General features: G+C 41.2%; 1 protein-coding gene across 3 annotated transcripts; it reads right to left on the reverse strand.

The window, feature by feature from the left end:
* Positions 1-82: 82 nt before the first annotated feature.
* On the reverse strand, positions 83-14,419 carry golga3 (golgin A3). 3 transcript variants are annotated; one of them, XM_044026512.1, is made up of 24 exons: positions 14,339-14,419; positions 13,402-13,671; positions 11,185-11,340; positions 10,210-10,322; positions 9,157-9,872; positions 8,661-8,769; positions 8,240-8,546; positions 7,939-8,141; positions 7,678-7,815; positions 7,313-7,474; positions 6,839-7,207; positions 6,354-6,431; positions 5,260-5,523; positions 5,049-5,143; positions 4,656-4,872; positions 4,124-4,267; positions 3,834-4,031; positions 3,614-3,730; positions 3,220-3,359; positions 3,006-3,138; positions 2,784-2,906; positions 2,431-2,595; positions 2,038-2,204; positions 83-1,920 (listed from the first exon to the last, which is right to left on the reverse strand). In XM_044026512.1, the coding sequence occupies exons 2-24, from the start codon at positions 13,571-13,573 to the stop codon at positions 1,740-1,742; spliced, it is 4,467 nt and encodes a 1,488-aa protein (XP_043882447.1). In that variant the 5' UTR covers positions 13,574-13,671; positions 14,339-14,419; the 3' UTR covers positions 83-1,739. The 3 variants fall into 3 exon arrangements, with proteins under 3 accessions (XP_043882447.1, XP_043882446.1, XP_043882445.1); XM_044026511.1 differs by having other exon boundaries at positions 2,038-2,201; positions 11,059-11,340; XM_044026510.1 differs by having other exon boundaries at positions 11,059-11,340.
* Between the last annotated feature and the right edge of the window lie 243 nt (positions 14,420-14,662).

Raw genomic sequence — 14,662 nt, forward strand, 5'->3', positions numbered from 1 at the left:
TATGTCTAATAGCGCCTGAACAAAAATTATGTATAAATGTGGGGGAATCAGACAGGACCAACAAATGGAGCCCAGGCTGTGATGACAGATGAATAATAGTGCAATTTTATGATAAATACAATCACAGCTCCCAACACAAATGTTAAAACAGGAATGAATCGATTCCAACATTTGAAGAAAAAAAACAACAACTACAACATACAACCAGATTTATGCATACAGCGCAGATGCGCCAGCAAATGTTATTACTGTCTTTATGTTACAATGAAATAAAGTTTGGAAGATACAATTCAAATGACTTTTTTTTCAGAACACAATATAGCAATAGTTTTTGTTATGACTCCAACAAGCATTCTCAAAATATTTACTGTCCCTTTTGGAAAGACCCAAAACAAACCATGGTGATTCAGAAACATTTCTCTTTAGTGTGGGAGCACTAACAGTGGCTGCAGCACAGTTGCATGTGGTCCAATATGACTCCCTCTACAGTGAAATGTTAGTGCAGCTGTACGAAAATGACTATCAGCTTTGATTTAGGTTTTGCGTTTGATGCTTGCATTTAATCTTCTTTACACTATCAAACAATTATGATAAAGTTACAATCATACAAAAAGAAAGTGTATTTATATATTAACCTCTGGAAACAATTAACTTAGCCCCTTGCCCATGAAACAACATAACAAGTACAACATCTGATTCAGGGGTTAGTTTTTTTTTTGTAAATACGGTATGTACCAAATGTAACAACAGTAAATAAACACATCTGATTGCACCTGCTGATAGAGGTAACACTTCCGCGTCATACTACTACTCCCTCAGTCAGTTAAATTTTGATCATTTAGTGTGCAGTGTCAGTTGGTGAGACCCATTTATCTTACAATAAACCATTCTTCAGATAGATTTGCACATAAACAATATAACATACAACATCTTGCACACATCCTCCACAGAAATACATTAAATCCAAACCGACTTAGTCCTTTACAGCATTTTAAAGATTCCTTAAGGCTTTATTGCGTGCGAATTACTGCAGTCCATGCTATTCAAAACACTGTACTCTGACTCCATACATAACCGAGATTTTTTTTTTCACTTTAACAACCCAAGGTGATATGGTAGCAACCAACCTTAGAAACATTGAGAAGCCATACCAAAAAAAAACTGATCACAACTGTATATGACTTTTAACTTCCTGAAAGGCAGTTATGATGTGTCGTCACAAGCTTCATATAAACAGTGTGGAAGAGTAAGCACGTCAGTTAAATCATAGATAGGCAATTTTACTCATTCACAGGCACAATGAAATGGAAGAACAATTCATTGCCAGTCTGGAGGCAACAGTAGTTTCTGTCAAAAACACTATTTAAATCACCGTCAGCCATCATTTTCTATCATCAAAGCCACTGGTTTATTTTGATGATTAAATACTTTTTAGTGAATAAAACGGTTGATTTGCCGGGGGAGAATTGTCCCAACAGATCAAATGTTTAAATGTAATTCTTTAACTCTAAATAAATAAATGTGACAATAGCAAAACATAAATGTGAACAATCATCAACAAAAAGAGGAAAGAATAAAGCTATGGTATTATAGAGTATTACTCTGCGAAAGCACCTCTGTGCCAATGAGAGAATGCCAAATGTTGGCAGCAATTGTTAAAGAGAAAGAGATTATGGGACTGAAAAGTGCCTTTGTGGATAAAAGTCCACTCTCCCTCTATTGGCCTGAGAAAAGTTCTGTTATGATTGCTGCTGCTGTTCTGCTTCATTGTTATTTTCTACCACCATATTATTTAGCGCTGTTGATGATTTGGAGATGTTGTTTTCAAGCCCCAGTTCTGAGTTTGTCCATGAGCTCACTGACTCATGTACTGTTACTGTGTGTTCCTCCATCTGCCGTTGGAGGCTGTCCATCTCCTCCCTGAAGACAAAAAAAAAAACCACATTACAAATATTCTGGCACTTGAATAATAGCTCAACACATCAAAATGTGTGTTTTTAATATGACAAAGTCATTCAGTCACAACAGGCTGCTTACTTGAGCTGCCGGAGACAGTTGTGCAGGTTGTTGAGCGGCTCCTTGTTGACAGAAGTTGATGGTTTCAACAACTCATCCAGCAGGGAGGCAGGCACTGGACAGTCTGGGATCTTTACCGGTGTCACTGGGTTGGATGAGTTCCCCTCGCTCTTAAACTCCATGCGCTGCTGCACCAACGACATCATTACAGGGGTGTATTTATTTTATTTTTTTTTACTTTGTATAAAGTATTTGAAAACCATCCAGTTAAAATCATTTAAGAGCCACTTAACCCTTAAGATTTTCATTTAAGTTATTAATTAAATCAAATGTTTAGTTTTTTTTTCCAGAATTCAAATAATGCAATGGCTACAGAGCATGTCCGATTCACAAAAAACTTATTCACAATTTTACCTTCCTCAGGCGACTCTGTTTGAGCTCCAGTTTGAGTTGCTGGTTCTGCAGCAAGACCGTCTTCATGCTGTTCCTCAGCTCACCCACTTTGGCCTGCAACATAAACTTGTCTTTCCTGGTGCTGCTCAGGTCCTCCTGCACTGTCTCCAGCTCCACCTTGATGCTCTGGACACAAAAGAAAATTATGTTTCTTATAAACTATTTGGAAAAAAAAACAAGGGTTGTAATCATATAAATACTTTACATGTGTTACTATATTTCTCACTTGTGTGCCTGAAGACTGTGACGTATGTACTACTATTTAATAACTTGACAGTCTTGTGTCCGTATTTTAAAATTAAGTGAATACTTGCCTGCAGAGCTGTCTGGAGGTTGTCCAGCTCTCTGTGATGGCACTGCTCCATCATCTCCACCTGGTGCTTCTGAGCTTCAATCTCTCTCTGCTTCTGCTCCACCTCCCACTTCAGGTCCTCAACCTGCAGTAAAATTTAGTCATGACATATATTCAATATCAAGGACAGATGCGTCAGACTAAGGCTAAATATTTCAGTGTGACCCTGGTTCAGAATCCCTACCTCTTGGTGAGTGAGGGGCTGCTTGGCCAGCTCCTCATTCAGCTGTTTCTGGAGGATCTGGAGTTGTGAGTGGGCCTCAGCCAGCTCCTCCTGGAATTTGGAAACTTCCTGAGCATGCTGCTCATCCTGAGCCCTGCAGAGTGACATTTTCACTGATAAATGACTGGTGAGATACACAGTTAAAGGTTTTTTTCCCTCAGAAACAAGCACATACTGTAGATTGTGAGCTTCACTCTGCAGAGTTTTCACCAGGTCCTCTTTGGCCTGCAGGTCCTTCTTGATCTCGGACAACTCCAGCATGGCTGCCCTGTAATGCCTTCTATTGTGGGCTGCTTCAGCCTTTGCTGCTGCCACCTGAAGGACACATCACATTATTACAACCTAAAAGAGCCGAGGAGAGTAAAATGGCCCAGACCTAAAGGAGCTAGCAAAAACAAGCTATCCATTTCGTAAAGATGGCAGCATACCAATATCTAGATTTTGTGCCAGATGAAGCTAAATATTTACATGTTTGTAAATAATACACTTATTTGAAAGGCAAAATAATGTTCATCTGGCACTGTAGCACAGACAGAAGAGGAAATACCACATGCAAATAGACCTCCTACCTGTTCCTTTAGGTCCTTGACTTTGGTTTTCTCTTTTTCCAAGGCAAGCTGGAGAGTTTGTACCACCTGCTTCATTTGCTGGTCCTCCTCTTCTTTACGCTTCAGAACAGCTTGAACCTAAAAAAGTTGAATACAAAATGTTTGAAAAAAATATTTATTTTTGTCTGCATAATTAAAGAAACCTAACAACACTGAGAGCTATGAACAACAATTTTGTCACCTGTAAGTTGAGTTGAACAAGATCAGCCTCTCTCTTAGCAAGAGCCGATTCCAAAATGTTGGAATGCTCCCGCAGTGTATTGTGGGATTGTGCCAATCCTGCCAGTTTCCCTTTTTCATGCTCCAGCTCAAGAGCCAACTTCTTGTTGGCATCTTCTAACTTTCTGATCCGCTTCTTGAAGCACCGCGATTCTTGAAGCTGTGAAACCAATTTAAAACAACAAATGAATAAAGATTTAGAAATCATACATCTCGAAGCGGGGGTGGGTGTCATCAGTTATCATAGTTCACCTCATCCTCGAGCTCCATGACCTTCTCCTGATACTCCTCCAGTTCTGTAGAGGTGAGCGTGATGACTTCCTGCAGCTCCTTCTCCAGCATAGTCTTGCTTTTGGTCACAGCCTGCAGCTCCTCCTGCAGAACCTTTATCTTTTCCTGAATGACAAGTCCAACCACACTGTTGTTTAATCTTATTTTATTTTATCTTTATTTATCATTCATTTAGCCAGGAAGGACCCATTGAGATACAAGATCTCTTCTTCCAGGGAGTCTTGGTCAAGATAGCAGCACAAATAGTTACAGAGACAAAACAATTCCAGATATAAAACTCACAACAGAATATAAAGCTAATGTTAAGTTAATGTGTTTGAAATACTTAAGAGGTGCAATTATCCAAGATTATTCACCAGGAAATTACAAATATTTTTATAAAAACAATGAATAACCTGTTTTTAAGCAGGATTCTAGTATCTGTGAAAAATACTAGGAAAACAAACATCTATACCTCAACAGTTAATGTCTTGCAGGTAGCTTTTAACTGTACCTGTAAGGCCTGGCTGTGTCCTTCATCTGACATTTGGGCCTTGAGTTTGACCAGTTCTGCCTCAGCGGCCTCCTTGTCAGTCAGAGTCTCCTGCAGCCTCCTGCTCAGGATGCCCACGGCATTCTCGTAGGCTTTGTGTTTGGCCTTCATCTCCTTCTGAGCACTTGTCAAATCCGTCCCCATCCTCTTCACGCGCACCTTCTGCTCTGAGATGGCCCTATATTTAATGCATTTAAAAAATTGTGCATGGAGAAGTGAGGTTCACAGCCGACGACACATACAGTGCATAATCACAACGTGTGTGAACTGTAAATCTTATATGAACCATATTTTGAGACGATTTGTGGTCTAAGCCATAATTGCAGGACAAATCTGAATGAGCACATGACTCACTTTTTGGCTTCAGCCTCCATTTGCTCCACCTGTTTCCTGAGGACTTCATTTTCTTGTGTAACTGCTGCTAGTTGGCTCTGATCAAACTGTAGAGACTAAGATGGGAGGGAATCAGAAAAGGTGACATTACAGATGAAAACGGCTAAAACACTTTCCTTTAACTTTAGTTTTAAAACACAGTAACTCAACGGGAAATACCAAATTTCTCTACCTGGATGTGGGTTTCTAGCTGATTCCGTTCTGTCTGAATAGATTGCAGATGAGCTTCCATGTTATTCATCTGCTCCTGGACTCTCACCACCTCCCTCTGAAGCCGAACCTGTTCCAGCTCTGCCTTTTGCTTCTCTTCCTGGACACCCAGCAGGTCCTGCCTCAGGTCCTTCATCTCTTCCATCAAGCGCTTTTTGGTCGACTTGAGCTCACTGATCAACTGGTCCTTGGAGCTGGCGTCGCGCCGATATGCTTCCACCATCACCTGTGAGGTTAATGACATTATTTTGTCTTGTAAAAGGTTCATATGAAACAAAAAATCATTGTCTCTGTTCAAGGCTTGCTCGTGTTTCAGTGTCTCAAATGAGGCAGCAGGCAATTTCACAGCATAGTGGAGGAGAGAGTGCTGTGACAGGACTTCACTCACACACTGCATCAGCTTTAGGCTTGGGTGAGATTCATCTCACTTACACACACACACACACAGAATATATACATTGTGTCCACATTGTGGGGAATGAAAAAAGCAGTACAGTTAGCCTGCTAGTCATTGGAAACATCTGCTGATATGAAGAAAGTCTCACAAATTGCCTGCAGGAAGTGCTATAGTTCTGGGAAGACTCTCCCAAGAAGTTGAAACTTAAGTAAGATGACTACGACTCTAAATGTAGAATCATATCTTAGCAGTGGAAGATGTACAGTAATTAGCTTTACATGGATTTCTGACTGCATTCTGAATACATTCTAAGAAAAAAAAAAGAGTAAACTTTGACAGACATTTGTGTTAGTTAACTTCACCATCTTTATGACAGCCTGTCATTGCAAAGTGAGCAGCCTCCTTCATTGCTCAATCCAGCGAGGCATGTCAACCAGCACTTTGTATTGTTGAACCAGATGGCTGTCATTTCAGAACAATACCCACAATCCCACAATAGCATCAGCCTTTGGCAGCTGGGAGGGTTCTGACAAGTGTTTTATAAATGCATGTAAGTGAACACAGGCTACACTTGGTTAACTAGTTATACCGTTTCACTAGTAATGTTTCACAGTAAAAGAAATGTACACAGTCACACTGGAGAAATAGGGAGGTCTTACCTTCTGTTGTTGGTACTGCTCCTTAAATTTCTGTGCCTGTTTCTTCAGGGTACTGTTTTCTTGCTGGAGAGCTTCAATCTGTAACACAGCGGGAGCTTATTACTGTACATGGTGGCATCATCATTAAAGCAAAAGAAATCTGATGCAAAATACTACTTACATAAGAATGAACAACTAATAACTGAATTTAAGTTTCAAGTGATAAGGAAAGTTGTGTAAATTAACAAGCCCTGTGGAGAGTGCAAGATAATCCCTGACCAAAATATAAGAGCATAAAACAGTTGCTGCTCGTCTTGGCTCACCATGTCTTCTTAAAGGTGTCAGTGGAACTAGACAGAAATTCAATTATACCAAAGCCTACACGGTTATGTCAATATTTGCTGTACTGATAATGATAAGGTCGTGTGTGTGTGTGTGACCATTTTACCATGCATAGATATTTAGTTCTGCTGTGTTTTCATTGTTTTCTTCTCCCACTCTCATACCTGACTGGCTTTGACCTGGACTTCTTGTCTGAGCTGATCCAAGACATCCGAGGCCACCAGCACATCGTCTCCCAGCCGCTCAGCACTCTCGTCAAGTTGACTCTTGTCAGCTCGTGCTGCTTGCAGCGCTACCTCCAGGACAATTTTCTCATTTTGGAGATATTGGATATTATCATCCTTGGTGTTGCTATCCGTCTGCAGCTCCGCCAGCTGGGTCTCCAGTTCCATGTAGCGAGCCTCAAGCTGGTTGATGGACTGCTCTTTGGTGTGCAGGTTCTCCTGAGTGGTTGTCAGCTGGCGCATTAGCTCCAGGTGTTCTTTCTGGAGTGACTGCAGCTGCATGTCCTTCTGGGAAAGGCTCAACTTTACCTATGGAAGACAGAGCACGTTAGCAAGTTTAGAGCAGAATAGAGTAAAAAGTTGATCACCCACAACAGATGAAAAACAGATTGTGGATACAATTGGCATTACTACCTGCTCTAGTTCCCTTTCCAAGGTGCTGGCTGTGTTGGCTAATTTTATTAAGTGCTCCCTCTCCTCCTCGAACTCATCCAGTCTGTGCTGCAGGTCATCTTCCACCATGGTCTTTGCATCCTGGATCTGTTTATAAGCTGCTTCCTGGGTCAGCATGTCAGCCTGCACCACAGACCATAAGAGGTTTTACATAATAGAGACAACAAAGTTGTGTGCACAGTGGTAAAAACCACTCCTGTCAAGAAACTGCTGTCAATAGCCAGATTATTAAAGAAATGCTACTGGATGAATAATAGCCTTTGTGTAGGGGCTGCTTCCTAAATGGATATAGAAACTTTACAAGCATTAACTGTTGAAGGCAATACCTCAATGCTTTGCAGCTGAACTGCAATACGCTCTTTTTCTTTAATGGAGCGATGTTGTGTCTCATTGAGCTGGTGAGACAATGTCACATTTTCCAGCTTCAGATGTTCCAGAACACCAATCTGAGTCATCTGTCCAGTCTGGGGGAAAAAAACGTAACACCCAAGATGAAATATGTTGCATAGGATGCGTCATCTTTGACATGATTGATTTTGGGTTTGTAAAGCATGATGCCTGAGCTGCAGGCACTGGTCAACCCTTACCTGCATGTTGGCCATTTCACTTTGCAGACGGACTCTTGCCTCCTGGGCCAGTGCCAGCTGCTGCTGGTACCACTGTCTGACCTGCTGCAGCGAGTCAATCTCAGCCTGAGAAGTCTTCAGTCGGCTCTGCAGGGTGCTGCGCTCCAGATGAACCTGTTGAAGCTGGTTCTGAAGCCCACCCATCTGCTGACGCAACTCATGAACTGCAAAAATTAAGCACAAAAAAGCATTTTAACAAAAGGAGTTTAAGGCGACGACATCTAGTTACACTCAGCTACTTGGGTCGTCATCAATCCCTCACCTGTATTATCTCTTATGGTCACAGTGTTTTGCATCTCCTCCACCTTCACCATCAGCCTGTTGTACTGATCTTCAGCCAACTTCAGATCATTGCTCAGAGAAGCCAGACTGGCATTCTTGCTTTCCAGACTCCCCTGAAGCTCCATCATGGCCTTCTCTAGCTGGCTGCAGTTCTGCCGCAGTGTGCCAACCTCTGTGGTGAGGGTGCTCTGTTTCACCTGGCTCACCTGAGCCTCCTCCTTCTTAGCCTGCAACTGAGCATTCACTGTAGCCAGTTGGGCCTGAAGCTCCGTCTTCTCTTTGAGAGCCTGGAGTAGGTGTTATAATATTTTGGTGACCAAGATACAAAATGTAAATGAAAGGATGCTTTGTCCAGAAGAAGTTGAAAATAATGAATTGTAGAAATAAAAACATTATAAAACCTGATTAGCCTCCGATGACAAGGATTCCAGTTGACCTTCGAGTCTCATTTTCTCTTTCATAACTTGGAGCATTTCATCATGGCCCATCACGGAACTCTCCAAAGACACACTGGAACAAATGTAAAATGTACACAAATGTCAGTGCTCCAGTAATTAAAGGTCCAGTGTGTTAAAATTTTGGTGAAATTATTTTTGTTTGGCAGAAATACGTGTGCAGTCACCAGATTGCATGAATTGTTTTACCTCTCCCTCAGATGAGCTTTTATATTTATATCAGGAGCCTGATCAGCTTTTTGGAGGTCACCATGCACATTAGCCCAAAACAAACAAACTAAACATCTGCAACATGCACCCATACATTTTGCACACTGTACCTTTAAAGTAGAGAAAACGATGTATATTAAAATAAATGTATTGACTTTTTTTCCACCAACGTCAACCAAACAATGCCAGGAATTTGCTAAATGAATTAGATCACTGTCTGACAAATATGTACCTGCTGGAGAAACTGTCCCTGCGACTCCGAGGCTCCGCCGTTTCTTCTCTCTGCTGGTCCAGCTCCAGCAGGTGCTGCTCTTCACTGGCTGCCTGCAGCACCTCCTGCAGGGAGGGGAACTGACCCATTGCCTCAGCAGTCATCTCCCTCCCCTCCACTGTGTAGGGCACTCGCTGCCTTTCGACAGCTGCAGAGAGCAAACTGTATGTCCCCCTGGTGGACACGCTACTGTAAGACGAGCTGTCGCTGTCGTTGCCATCGTTCCCTGGCCTTGTTCCTGACTCGCTGCCGTCAATTTCTGAGACATTGTCTTGAAACTGAGCACCAGGTTGTGCATCTGTCTCACAGGTGCTGCCCTCTGACATCACACTGACCTCAGACAATGTGGACACTGAGCTAATAGTGGACTGGTGGGAGCTCATCGTGTTGTCTGCTGTCCTTACTCCACCCCCACCACCTCCTCCACCACCGTTCTCTGGAGACTTATAGTCTGCCAAAGAGTGGATCTTGCTGGGACGGGGTGACCTGGACTTCTTCTCCTTAGGAGGGGGAATTCCCAAGCTACCCAGTTTGGGACCACGTGGGACACTGGTCCTCAGGAAGGAATACTCTTTCGTCATGGCAACCGTGTTGGCACGTGGCAGAGCCTCGGGATGCAGCATGAGCTCTGGATCCAGAGTGCTGAATGGTCTGCTTTTGGTGGAGGTGCGGTGAGACTACAAAACAGAGCACAAATAAATAGTATTTTCATGGTGACAAATTGCAGCGAAACCTGCACCCATGTAGAATATTTCTCCAAACAGAAGAGCTATGGTTTCCTCCAACCATTAAACTGCATAAACTGGGTCATACTGGATCTACCAAATTTCATCCACTGCTAAATATTTCTCTAAAAAAATGACATTTATGGATGAAAAATGAAAAGGCAATTGCTGAGAGGATGTAGAAGGTGACTAATGAAATACAGTATGACTATTTTTTTAATGGATCTACAACAGAAGCCTGATCTGGTTACAGTACATCTTTAACCTTAGAGAAACTCACGCAACTCACCCTTTCCTTGTGTCTTTGCACTCTATACTGTTTGAGCTGCTCCTCCAGGCGCCGGCGAGCATCCAGACGAATCTTCTCCTCATTCTCCATCTCCAGTGATGGCGTCTGGTGGGCTGAAGGTAAAGTGTGTTAAGTTGAGCACAGCACAATACATGGCCATCTACCACTGTAGAGCCAATAGCTTGAAAATTTTCAAAATTCACATATCAATTCATTGGAATTGTGTTATTTACTTGCTTGTATACATATGTATATATACACACATACTTATGCATACATATATGTATATATAGATATATATATAGAGAGAGAGATATATATAGATAGATATAGATAGAGATATATATATGTGTACACACATTTACAGTTTACACACATAAATACATGTACAGTGGATTAGTTGTGTTCATGTGTCATCACAAAATGGACAACATTCTTCATATTTGCCATATATCAAGTGCGATTTATGTGAAGCCAAAAAAAAAAAAATCACCACCTCTAAAATTACTACATTTCACATTGTGACTATGGCACAGATGCCTTCAACGTGCCACCAAAAACAACAGAGGGATTAGTTCGACAACACAGCACTTAGTCCAACTGACTGTCAACTGAAACACCAACGTCTAATAAAGCAATTAAATGCATTTTGAGGGTTGCAAAAAGGGGAAAACTCCAACAACTAAAATAAATTCCCATTAAAACCAACTGTTCACATAATATACAGACAATGGAGTTAATATTAAAAATAATTTTTACATGCACAAAGCAAAAAATCCCACAGAAAAGTGATGTTTAAGTACACGGGTGGTAAAAGGGGGAATTCACTCCATATTACTTTGTGCTTACACAATTCAGTCTCCTGCATAGGCATACTGAGTTTGAGCGACTGCAATGCATCACCCGTGTGAAACGGGACCTCAGCACTAGCCCCCTCAGACTTCTCTAGCATCATGGGTGGATAAGCAGCCACACCTGGGGATGGCTCTTGGGTCTGGGAGCTCAAAGGGGAGCTGCTGCTTTGTGGAGGGGCTGTCAGAGTCAGGGAAGCATTCAAACAGATGTCACCTGCAGCACCAAAGCCCTCTGTTGGTCTTTCTCCATTCGGCAGAACATTTGAACTGACAGGACCTGAAAGATAAGGAATATGACAATAAGACACAGTGACTTCTTGAGAACCAGTATGAGTAGATGTGACTATCACGGGAAACTGGTTTGACAACTTTGTCATGCTACAACTGCATTACTGAAGAAATGCACCTTGTATCAATAAACAGAGTTACCAGGATAATCTGGTTAAGGGCCAACTTTAAGGTCCTGTAACCTTGTGTATGGCTTGTTATCAGCCTTAAAACAAATGCCAACATAAAATAAATACTTCAAAAATTAAATGGAGACATTTCAGGATTCAGCTCATTTGCTTTCAGCATCATTGACAAACGCACTAGTGACAAGTTCTAATTGCATTCCATCGCACGTTTAGTTTTGAAATGTGACTACAACAGAGTACTTATTTGACATTGTAGAAGTAGCTGAGCTTCCCTTGCTGTCTTAGAGCAATTGCCACTGATCTCTTCATCCCCAGTGATCTCTTTTTTTTATGTCATCTAACCTTAATTTAAGTATTTAAATCGCCAAAACAAATGTGTTTTCTAACAGGTTCAATGTTTTAGACTATTAGTATTCACTTCAGCTTTTCAACATATTTGTTTAAAGAGTTGTGTAATAATTAGAATGCCCCAGGCCTCAACTCAAGTCACCAAAGCCACCAGAACAAGTCAAGCATGGAAGCATGGTGTTAGATAAAACACATCCTAGTGAAATGTCTTGAGGGAAAAACTCAGAGTCAAGAGCAACGTTGAAAATGGGTATAGCACAGCAAGAAGGCATGTTATTCGTTTCTATGCAAATTACTTAGCTACATCATGTACATGAAGTACATACATCTATGTGATGGTCCACTTCCTTCCACAGTCTACTTCCTAGAGTGTCCAACATAACAATGGTCAAATGAGTCTTGTGACAGTAGGATAGTGGCCACACAACTACAGTCACTGGCCACTGTTAGATACACCTCTTAAATTCAATCAGCAAATTATGTGGGAGAAACTCAATGCAGTTGCATACAGACATTATGAAAACAACCTGCTGATGTTCAAAGTGAGCATCAAAATAGAGCAGAAAAGTGATTTAAGTGACTTTGAACCTGGCATAGTTGCTTGTGTCAAGTGGGCTGGTCAGAATATTTCAGAAACTGCTGATCTTTCCATGCACAACTATCCAGGGTTTACAGAGAATGGTAAAAAAAAACAAAAAACAGAAAACATCCAGTGACCAGCAGTTCTCAAAGGGAAATTGCCTTGTTGATTTTCGAGATCAGAGAAGAATGGCAATAGTGGTTTGAAATGACAGAAATCCAATGGCCACTCAAATAACCACAAGTTACAATCTAGGTATGCAGAAAGCAATCTCTGAATACACAACATATCAAACGTCTACAGCAGCAGAAGACCACAATGGGTGCCACTCCTGCCACTTTGCTATGTGCCCTGTGTGCCTAATGAGGTGGCCAGTGGGTTTAAGTGACAGCAATTGCCAAGTCTAACACTGAATCAATCATATCCAAAGGACTATCAGAAAAGAGCAAACTGGACCACACCAGCAGCGAGAATGACCTTAGTTCCCTGACGTATTGAAAAGCAACTTCATCATTTGGTAAATGAAAAAGGCAACACAACACTCAAACACTCGCAGGTTTTGCACAACAAAGAAGAGTCCATTTTAACTCAAATGTGTGGCCTCAATAAAACAAAATGAGGGAAATAGCTAAGATTAGCTAAAAATACTAAGATATTCTTAAATAATGTACATCCTTAAAAGATTCAACTTATCACTCGAACTGATAAACTAAGTATCACACTACAATTAAAACAAATACACTGACTGCATCATTCTTCCTCTGTGAATCACAGCTGCCCTGTTACATTTTGGCTGTTTCTAAAGAGATAGTAGGTGTCACAATACAGTATGAGTGGTGTCACAATAAAACATAGGATCAGTGCATGACGCGCACACACTTATGAACACATATATACACATATACTGTATACACACACACACACACACACACACACACACACACACACACACAGACGCTTTATTAGATCCAATTGAGACAGCATCGGTACTCACCATTACAAATATTCCCTTTAGCATTATGCAAGTTATCCTGTGCTTGGTGATCAAGTTGTGTTTCCCCCTCTACAGCATGGGTTTCAGCCTCTTTGGATTTTATGACATGGCCCTCTTTATGAACACTGGCCTCCATTTGAGCTGCTTCTGATTGAGTGGTTTCCATTTCCATCAAGAAGCTGAACGGTCACTGTATTGCTGATGCGACTCGTGAGAGTTCTCACAAAACCATGTTAAAGGCAGGGCAGGGCAGCTGGGACATTGGCAGCACTAAAGAAAGGAAATATTTTGTTCAATATCTGACAGCTCTTGTCAAGAGAATATGACACATAATAAAGATTAACAGATGTTACAGAGGAATGTCTGGTTCCACACAAGTGGGTTATGCAACAACTCAAAGCACCTCAATTTTAACATAAGCTTGAGTCATGGGCTAAGAACCCAGTGACTACAGATTAAGTTGGAATAAACAATTTCTTCTTCAAAATGTACAAACACACACAGATTAATATACAAATACAACAGACCACTGACCGGCTAAGGCTTAATCTGGAAATACATAATTAACATCATTGTAGAAATATGTAAATTATGTTTATAAGGAAAACAAGCCTCAGCAAATAGCAACGAAAGAGCGAGCATACATACAGACGCTAAAATCGGTAACGATGCGGATTTCAAACTAAATGACTGCTGAATAAAACAAGCTTTACGATGCTAGCGAGACAGCTAGCTCGATTTGTATACGACGGGACCTGTCAGGCTAATTTTGCTAACTCGCTAGCTGGAAACACAAGCGTCGGTGCGGGAGAGATATCTAGATATTTTTGAATAGTTCAATGAATTACCTTCTGTCTCGTGAGCTCGTTATAAACGCCACGTGTAAATTATGAAATGACAATTTCGGTAAATGTCACAACAGATAGTAAATGTTTACCTTTGGAGAGCTTCGCCTTTTACTACGTGGCTGTTTGGGTTCCGTCCCTTTAATTGTCCGACCAGAAACAAAAGGTACAGATTGAACAAATATGCCTCCCGGAAGGCGGCGTATCTACTCAAAACGTTTGGATTTTTAAATACAATAACCACTGTGTTAATTTTGTGTTTTACTTATATTAAAGATATATGGCAACCATTAATCGATTGCACGCACCACAATACAGAACGGACATTTGTTTTGTCTTGTTTTCAGGCAGTAGGATTGGCACCCAGAGGATTTGTGAATAAGAAGGCGCATGAAACAAATTGTTCGTTACAACAA

Source organism: Solea senegalensis, linkage group LG5 (genome assembly GCF_019176455.1).
Source record: "Solea senegalensis isolate Sse05_10M linkage group LG5, IFAPA_SoseM_1, whole genome shotgun sequence".
Classification (NCBI taxonomy): Eukaryota; Metazoa; Chordata; class Actinopteri; order Pleuronectiformes; family Soleidae; genus Solea; species Solea senegalensis.

Bases quoted from the DNA above. Each gene is read 5' to 3' on its own strand.
- golga3 (XM_044026510.1), bottom strand. From the start codon at position 13,573: ATGGAAATGGAAACCACTCAATCAGAAGCAGCTCAAATGGAGGCCAGT. The intron at 5,524-6,353 runs GTAAGACCTCCC...TTAACCTCACAG, and splicing joins AGCAGTACCAACAACAGAAG to GTGATGGTGGAAGCATATCG. The intron at 1,921-2,037 runs GTAAGCAGCCTG...TTTTGTCTTCAG, and splicing joins AACTGTCTCCGGCAGCTCAA to GGAGGAGATGGACAGCCTCC.